Here is a 9,394-nt window from a genome sequence, read left to right on the forward strand (position 1 = left end):
ATATCGCGTATCATACGCGTACGTTTGCAAACGTTCGCGTACGTCCAGTAAATTGGACGTACGCGAATATTAGGAACTATGATCACAATTGTGTTTTAATAAAAATTGGTATGCAAAGATAACATTTATTTTTTCGAGCAATATCAAATGGTACAAAAACTTCAACTCAAATGGTAATTTGATAAAGAAAATGCTTCAAATATATATATATATATATATGGATGGGTGTCAATATGGTAGCATAACATGTCCAATTCTTTCACGACATGGAACCTTAGCAAAAGGTAGCGGCTTTGTTACGTATGCACATTTCATGATGTGACTGATGATTGTGCAACAAGTGTCAATTGGATCAATCATCTATTCACCTCCAAAATTTAAATGCCTGGAAAAAACGTAATAGCTACATGTAGCATATACTCAATAGTGATACAGTGGGAGATCTACATACACAAAAGTTCAATGCATGACTATTGTTGCACAACAAACATGGCGGGGATACTTGTAATGTTTTACTCAATATATCGAAGGGTAATTTTCCTACATAGAAAAAGTTCAAATATAAATTACTATTGGATTAGTTGGAACATATAGTTAGGTCGGCCTGCCCGTGCATCACTTTCAACATACATGGTGGTCAGAGTGAGCTTTTTTGTTGTCATTTCTACAGTTGTTAAACGTGTTCCCATGGTGTCAGTAAACCTGTAACTCAAAAAGGATAAAGTGCATGCAGATGTGAAAGGATTGGGACTCTACCCAGTAATGGGAAAACTCCAGCACACCTTGTACAATTTCTGTTACCTTAATCTGTCTCCATCATCTTCTTGACTGCAACCAGATATCCCTACTGTTCACATTCAAGAACTGTCAAAGGATGACTAATACTAAAGAACATGGCGATTGTATAAACAAAATGCTAACCAGGTTTTTGGATCCTTCTCATGCAACATGATCCAGATGTTAATGTAATTTTATGCAATTTATTTACAGGATATGACTTTTGTTAGTTCCAGACAGCGGATCACTAGCACTCTTCTATACATTGCCAATATCAGCTCAAATGAATGGGTTTTTCCTCCGAACTTGATCAAACACAAGCTTAACATTATTTATGAGATTCTGTTGTTTTAACAGACCAAAAATTAAGAGAACCAAAAAGAAATATGAAGAATTAAATACTCAATTTTGTGTAAGGAGGGCAATGCTCATTCAAGAAAACAAAATCTGGGCTCGTATGGCAAGTGACTCAACAGGTATCTATGCAATTCCTTTCCCTTTCCCATATACACCATGAGGATAATTTCAGATGGATTCCAAGAATTATATAAAGATTGTTCTGAAAAAGATCATGCATGGTTTAATACATTCGGCAAGAAGGTGTCGGTGGTGTTAGAGTGGTAAAGAGATAAAACTATCACACCTAAAAGTCTTTGGTTTTGTAGCATATGTTCATATCAGTGATCAAGGCAGGAATATGCTTGATCCCAAATCTAAGAAATGCACCTTCATCAGCTATGGCAAGGATGAGTTTGGTTACCACATTTGGGATGCAAAAAAGGAAGATGATCCGGAGCAAAGATGTACAAGGATAGGCATTAAACTGACATCAACGACTCAGAGCAGAGTGGGCCAATATTTGCAGTGCAGATAATGTTCGTCCCATGACAGAGCTAATTGTAGCCAGTCTTGAGCTAGAAGAACTTGTTAGACAGAGCAGTGCACAACGGTCCCACGCATTGCATCCTCTTATTCCAGGTCCTATATTGAGAAGGTCTTCTCCACCTCATGTGTCTAATAGGAGATATATGAACTATTTCATGCTGACTGATGAAGGGGAGCCTGAATGCTATGATGAATCCTGTCAGACTGGTGATGTTAAAAAATGGGAGATTGCCATGAAAAATGAGATGGAGTCTCTGATCTCCAACCAGACATGGGAACTAGCTGAGTTACCTGTGGGGAAGAAGGCACTTCATAACAAATGGGTGTACAGCTGAAAGATGAGTGTGATGGTTCAAAGAGACACAAAGCCCGACTAGTTGTTAAAAGGATTCTAACAGAAGGAAGGAATTGACTACACTGAAATTTTCGCTCACATTGTGAAACTCAATATTATTGGATTAATGTTAATTGTTGTTGCCATTGAAGATCTTTATCTTGAACAGTTCGACGTGAAGACTGCATTTCTGCACCATAGAGAGGTGTTTGTACTTTGGTAAGGGCGAGTTAAAGTGGATTTTGAGGTATCAACAAGGCACCACAGAGAAGTGGTTGTACTTTGGTATCTACAAGGCTATGTACATGTAGAGTTTGGAGGTGAAGTCAGTCACGGGAAAAGCACCACCGATGATATATTCACAGTTTGAATTATCATTGTTAGCTGGGACTCTGGGAGTCACAGTTACATAAGATTGTCAGTCTATCCACTACAGAAGCTGAGTATGTAGCAATGAGTGAAGCTAGTAAAGAGACAATATGGCTTCAGGTTTGTTAACTGAGTTGGGATTCAAACAAGAGAAGAATGTTCTGCACAATGATAGTCAGAGTGCAATACACTTGGCAAGAATTCGGCATTTCATTCTAGATCTAAGCATATTGGACTTCATTATCACTTCGTCATTATTTCGTGCTCTCACTAATCTGGTTTATAAGAAAATTTGTTTAATTTCCTCAACAGAAGGTTGGTCAACAAAAACAAAATTACTAAGTGGCATGCATATGTGCATTATGTATAAGCTAGGTTAGTCAGGTTAACTATCTTTCACTTCAAAAGTGGAGGGAGAATGTTACTTCACAGTAAATGCAATCACACAGGTTACCATCGCTCACACAGGTTATCTGGATACTTACTCTTCATATCCTCGGCTATTTGTAGATCTGAGTTCAGAGTAATTGCTGGTGGGGACTGTCGAACTGATACATTTGGAGATGCTTCATCTGTAGGCGTTAGTAATGGTCCTTGTAAGAACACAGGTGATTCCACCACCGGAGTGGTTTGAAATGAAGCTATGGATGAAGACAATACAGAAGTATGCTGAAAAGATGATAGAGGTGCTGGTGATGGTGGTGGTGTTGGTTTTCCTCCAGGTGGTAGCATGTTCAATTTTATCCTGAGTAGGGTAAATCTTGTAAGAAGATAAAATAGTAAGTTCGAATCTCAGAAACCCGATAAAGGATTAAAGGTATATGTTGAAATTACTTGTTCTGCACATCTATATATTCGTCAGTCTCATCCAAAATTTCTTCCTGCAGTCATTTAAATTACCATCACTAAACCATTAAACACAGACAACTAATGTCCTAAAATACCAGGCTCCAGCTATATAGATTGCATAATTTGCAGGTAAGTAGTTTCTGATAGGCATTTATCTGACTGAAGAAAAAATTGTTTCGATCCTGGAAACTCCCATTGATTTCATCAAAGCAAACACATTCTTATGGAAGGGATCACAATTCCATTGCCTCTAATGGAACGACTCGAGTTTTACCTGTATGTTGCTACATAAACCTACTTTGTCTGCTATGAATTAATTTTTCCACAAAAAACCACCATGTTACACCAATTCGCTCATTAAATCTACCTTCTGTGCAGAAGTTCAGAAACTGTTTTGTGCTATTTGCCACCAAACTTGGGAGCTTTGTAACACACATTTCAGCATGGGTCAGATTTAAGTATAGAAATCTCTACGCCAATGACAGTAGAGTCAACATGTTTACAATTTATATTACTCATGCAGATGTTACATTATGGCAGCCTTTACATGCATATCATGTTTCTATGACATTAAGGAATCAGATATGTTTCTATTCTAAAGACAGATATAGTGAATCGCATTAAGATTTCCAGTTAAATAATGTATTCACAAAAAATGGAGAATGATAACTACGTAGTAAGAGAGAGCGCCTCTTCCGTTATTATTGCCCATGGTTGTAAACATGGTTATTATTAGGACGCCTTACTTCCTATCAATCTAAAATAGAATGATAAATTACCACTTTCTAGTCATGGTGCTGGTAATCAGTAATAAACTTTAATTTTCAGCAGCCAGAGAGGTATTATTGAATGTTACCATAGGAATCCAAAAAGGTGTTAAAGCTAGCCAAATAATTTAGCACGAGTAGAAAGTTTTATTTCCCATGTTAGAACAGACATCCTAGAAATATTCTGTGGATTCAAACAGGCCACCTTAAAATGAGGAAAATCATACCAACTTGCATATGGAATTTAGCATACAGCAATAATGCATAATATGGATACCTGTAGCAGTTCCTCGATTACATCCTCCATTGTAATGATTCCAATAACCTCCTCATCCAAAGGGAAACTCGGGATAAATCGTTCACTGATCTCCAAAAGATCATCATCCCACTTCCTACTTCTCTGACTTAGATTTTCTGTTCTGCCTTCATCTTTTCTAGAAATTGACAAGCCAGATCCATGCAATGGATTTTGTTTGCAACATAAATTTCTGGAATCTGCCACATTCTCAACTTCAGGAACATCCAATTTTATCGCAATGAATGAGCCTGTCAAATCATGCAACTATGGTCACATCCTACTGTTCCAGACTCTAAACTGACGCCACAATTTGCAGTAAGTCATAAACGTTTCTCAAATTGCTTCTAAGGGATGGAGTTTTACTTTGGGAGGCTGCAAAAAATCCACTGAAGTGTTTGCAATCAAGCATTCAGAGAGGACATTACTTTTACTGTGTGATAGGTGTAATAACGTAGACATTGACAAACATTCACATGAAACATTGAATTATATAGAAAAAACAGACAACTATGTTACACCTTGCACAACCTTGTGCTCCATTGCTATTGTATCTCGAGCTGCCCATTCTTCTATCTACATGACCTCTTATCTCCTTGCGCTTGCTATCCATCTTCTCTTCACTGTATCTTACAACTGCTGCCATATGGCTGTGTCCCTTCTGAAATTCATTGAGAATGTCATATAATGGCATGTTTGCATCAACCCTGTTTGAATAGGTATTTAAATCATTCAGAAAGTTTCAATTGCATTCAAATCTTTCCATTAGATAGCAGATGGCATTGAATATATGACGCACCTCGGAATTTTGCGTATTGTTGCATGTTGTCTCACTAGCATCTTATCTTCAGGTCGTGTTGTTAGCAAGTTCTTTACCTAAAAATAAACCAATATAGAAAATGCCAAAAGATTTTCATGCAAGAACACTTATATAAAGGAGGTCTCCATACTCAGTTTCTCCGCTTTTGGCATAAATAGCTATTTTTACTGGTTTTCTCCTCAGAAACTTCAAATTCATCTCTCATGAGCTAATGAAAGAAAGTCATTAGCCTCTTTACTAGGATACCATCGTTATAACTTATAGCTTTAAACCATTGACCTTTGATACATTTTGAAGTATCACAGGCTGTTTTGCTGAAAATGTTTCGTTTTATTAAATCATCTGAACATGCAGAGTCTATTCGTTTATTATGGGCCCAGTTTGTGGGGTCCTAAATAAAACATTTGTATATAGCACATGTTGCTCTTTCAATTTCTATATTGATTTGAAAATATTCAGGCTTAAACTGAAAGCATCTTCAAGATGCCTAAATGGTATGCACTATGACGCAAATTGCTGAGTAGCAACTAAACTTTGTATATCATCAGCAAGATAATAAAATTGGAATTTAAGTTTTAGGATGATCAGATAACATAATTCGCATTGTATGTGATTAAGTGCCCCGGGTATGAATCTTTCCGGGTACCAAACAACAAATTCATGATGGTTACCTGATTATTTTCCAAAGAAAAAACACTCACCAAAACTAGACCAATTATATTGGTCAGTGAGCCTGAATATACAGGAATCCGACTATGCCCTTTTGTCATTATCAAGTTCATCATATTCCTGCAGCCGAAGAGAAACTCACACACCGGTTATCATTTTCCACCAACCATTTCAAATTGATTCAACAACAGCCATACATGTCAAGCATCGCATTGACATCAATAGAAAAAGTTGTATGAATAGGCATCATTGCATCTTTCGCTGTCTTCTGAGACATTTCCAATGCACCAGTAATTATTGTCGTCTCATCATGTGTTAATTCGCCTCCTTTCCCAGCCTATCAGAAAGAAACATCCAAATATTAATTATTCTGATTCAAACATAAACAAGCAAAGAGAGATTACAAGCTATTGAGTGAATCAATCATAAATCAATCTACAATCAATGAGAAGAAACGCTACAATAAAGGCAAGTTGAAGCATGCTTGCATACCAACTCAATTACCTATCTCATCCGTATGATAGATAAAGTTCAATTCTACGAATACGCACATGCTGTTGATTCTACTTTACAACCAATATATCCAGAATATAAACATGGAGAACATGCTGGGAAATCCAGGATAAAAGGCAAAACTTCTAACTGAATCTCATCCATGTGCTTTTACTCGTGCATTCCCAATAGTTCTCAAGCATCAGATTCAACAAATAGCTTAACTATTTTTACTGATTTAGAGCTCGTAATGGAACAGCAAATCATGTGAGACAAGTCAATGTAAAACCATTCAAATGAAAATTTCAAATGAGATCCTGATATGAAAACAAAAACGTTACAGAAGAAGTCAAAGTGTGCATGCGTGCATTATTTTCATTTAGATAGTTTATACTACAAAATAGTAGCTACCCTTCTTAGGCAGGAGCTTAAATGAAAGCTTCAAATGAGATCTTGCTAGGAAAACAAAAAAGTTAGAGAAGTCACCATGTGTGCATGTGTGCATTATTTTGACATAGATAGTTTATACTACAAATTTATAGTAGCTCCCCTTCTGAGGAAGGAGTCATACAAGATGATACGTTTATTTAATTCCATAGGTCAAATTTGTCCTCTTCATGGACGATAAAATTTCTATTCTATTCACTTAACTGTACAACAAGGAAAAACGATTTTGCTTTTACTTTCTTTGGGTACTATTTGCGTTAAGCACCATTGCTATAGATTCAGGTCTATAACAGCATCTTAAATAATACATAAGTAAAAGAAAACATTTGCAGGAAAGCTAGATCAACGTTTTGAATATCCAAAATCATTACGGAACCTGGTAGAATAACGCAATCACAATCATAGCGCACATTATTAGGTCATTATATTTAACATATATACCTCATTCCCATGCATGTTAACCAGAGTCATCAATTCTGCCCTCCGAAATAAAGCTAAGTGACTTTTCCCAAGCATGAAATCCAGCAGCTGCATGTACATTTAGAAGAAAACGTATCTTGATTCAGATGCTTTCAAAGCTCAACTGATAGAATCCCCCCCCCCCCCCACACACACACACAGAATAGTATAATAAGACAGATATTGTTGGAACGGAAAATATACACAGATTACCATACATTAAATTCAAAAACCTCCTACGAAGTTGGATGTTCAGTTTCACATGACAAATATAGATGACATGATACCTTGCTAATAGGAAATGTTACAGGGAAAAACAGAATGACCAGCAGGCGTACAACAGGTGTCATTGCTGCACCTACAGCTAAGCCATACCTTGAGCAGACAGCTTGAGGGAGAATCTGTAAAACGAAAAATCAGCAGCAGCAGAAACCATACTATTAACCAGAAAAGTAGGCTTCATGGGTAAACCAGATTAAGAAATAAACCTCGCCAAACATCAGAATCAGTGTCACTGAGATCAGGACAGCACCCCAAGCATTTACTAATTCATCAAGAAATATTGGTAAAGCCTGCAAGCAAGATAGAAAAAGTTAAAACTGTACCTCTTCACAATTGGAATAATTGAAAAGAGAATAAGGTTATAGCATACCTCCATGGCAAGGGCATTACCTATCAAAAGGGTACACAGCAATAAATGTCGATTCTTCACAACAGGATGGATTTTAGCTGGTCAGATCATCAAATTTGAAAATGAACAGATAAAATACAGGAGATATTTTATTATACGTTTCCACTAATTCTATAATTGGAGAGCACAAGTGCACAGATTTCCTGGAAGCACTCAAATGGTGTATGGCTAATAGAGTTTATATAATGCAGTAGCTTCTCCAGACTACTTGAACGAATGTACAGAATTCTCCGAATCACTTAAAGCAGTGTGTCAATTGTGAATACTATTTTGCATGCTCTAATTGTAAATCCTTGGAAGCACTTAAAATCACGTGCAGCTAATTCAGGAGCATAAATGCTGTAAATTCACATGCACTTAAGTATAGTAGTAAATCAAATAGAAAATGTTTTGGGGTTCCAATAATCTGAACTGATTTTAGATCATTGAAAACGCTAACCTGCATGTCTCCGATCCTTTGCTGTACCAGATTTAATCAACACTTCCAAATCGACAAGACCGAGGGACATCAGTCCTAGGGTGAGCCCTGACATCATCCCAGCAAAGAGCACAAGACCTGCGCTGCTGAGGATGTAGATCCAAAAGGAGGAATCACAGCAATGTTTTGTCATATTACTCGGAAGTTACAAGTAAAATCTGCAAGAATAATTTTCTTTTAACCCATATTGTCAATCAGATGGAAGTGATTTCTTCAGTAGAAATAAAAAATGCAGAAATATTATTGAATATCATATTCAATTTTTGAATTTTATCATACACATATACCATTAGATTGTGGAGAGTTTACAAATTTAACAGCAAATAGGTTCACAATTTAAGATATTTGTTAAAATTTTCAACAAACATGGTGATGAAGTTTTATAGCTAGTGTTTACTGTTTTGCCAAACACTTCGTATTAGAATCTCAATCACACAGAGTTGTATTTGGTTCCTAGACCTAGTTAAAGAAAATAGCTGCCCATGAAGAATATCTGGAATAATGAGGGCTGATTAATGCAACTAGAAGAACTTCTTGCTGTAGAAAAATGATAAAGATTGAGACAGAAAGAGCTTGAAATAAAACTAATCAATTCAGATTAAAAACTGATTATAGTATTTGTTAAACCAAATGTTCAATTAATCTCAATTACTTTTTACGAACCTGATTTTCTTCTTCGTGATGTTCTTCTTCTTTGAGGAAAGTTTGTTAAACTGATCAATCCAGATCAAAAGCTTCATAGAAAAGAAGGAATAGACATTAAAACTGAATTTTCTAATTGCGTTAAAAGGCAGGTTTTGTCATTTTAGATGAACGAATGCTTTGCACAAATATGATATTATTGATGTCTTTGTTACGTTCTGCTCAAGGGGAGAAAAACTGTCAAATTGATCTTTGCATATCAAAGTCGAGAAGAAGAAACAAAAGTGAAGGAAATATTAAGTGAAAACTGAAGAGCTAAGACATTAATGTCAATGGAAGCCTTTGGCTCTTTAAATAAAATGATGGTTTGCACAGACCAGATTCTGCTTTCTATTTATTAGACTTCTTTATTCCTCTTCT

At 36.2% G+C, this 9,394-nt stretch overlaps 1 protein-coding gene across 10 annotated transcripts; it reads right to left on the reverse strand.

The window, feature by feature from the left end:
• Positions 1-341: 341 nt before the first annotated feature.
• On the reverse strand, positions 342-9,394 carry LOC147850123 (DUF21 domain-containing protein At2g14520-like). 10 transcript variants are annotated; one of them, XR_015531656.1, is made up of 16 exons: positions 8,996-9,394; positions 8,294-8,490; positions 7,816-7,892; positions 7,652-7,735; positions 7,451-7,564; positions 7,146-7,232; positions 5,963-6,102; positions 5,798-5,885; positions 5,076-5,152; positions 4,808-4,983; positions 4,259-4,527; positions 3,200-3,246; positions 3,026-3,110; positions 2,851-2,937; positions 802-844; positions 550-702 (listed from the first exon to the last, which is right to left on the reverse strand). XR_015531656.1 is itself a non-coding variant. In XM_087336199.1 (15 exons), exons 2-15 carry the CDS (start codon positions 8,463-8,465, stop codon positions 570-572), a joined length of 1,767 nt encoding a protein of 588 aa, XP_087192325.1. In that variant the 5' UTR covers positions 8,466-8,490; positions 8,996-9,394; the 3' UTR covers positions 342-569. The 10 variants fall into 10 exon arrangements, 5 of the variants coding, with proteins under 5 accessions (XP_087192325.1, XP_087192324.1, XP_087192328.1 ...); XR_015531655.1 differs by having other exon boundaries at positions 802-847; XM_087336199.1 differs by having other exon boundaries at positions 342-702; positions 2,851-3,110.

Source organism: Azolla caroliniana, unplaced genomic scaffold (assembly GCF_043228905.1).
Source record: "Azolla caroliniana isolate FFs.n. ecotype wild unplaced genomic scaffold, voAzoCaro1.0.p SCAF_21, whole genome shotgun sequence".
NCBI classification, from domain to species: Eukaryota; Viridiplantae; Streptophyta; class Polypodiopsida; order Salviniales; family Salviniaceae; genus Azolla; species Azolla caroliniana.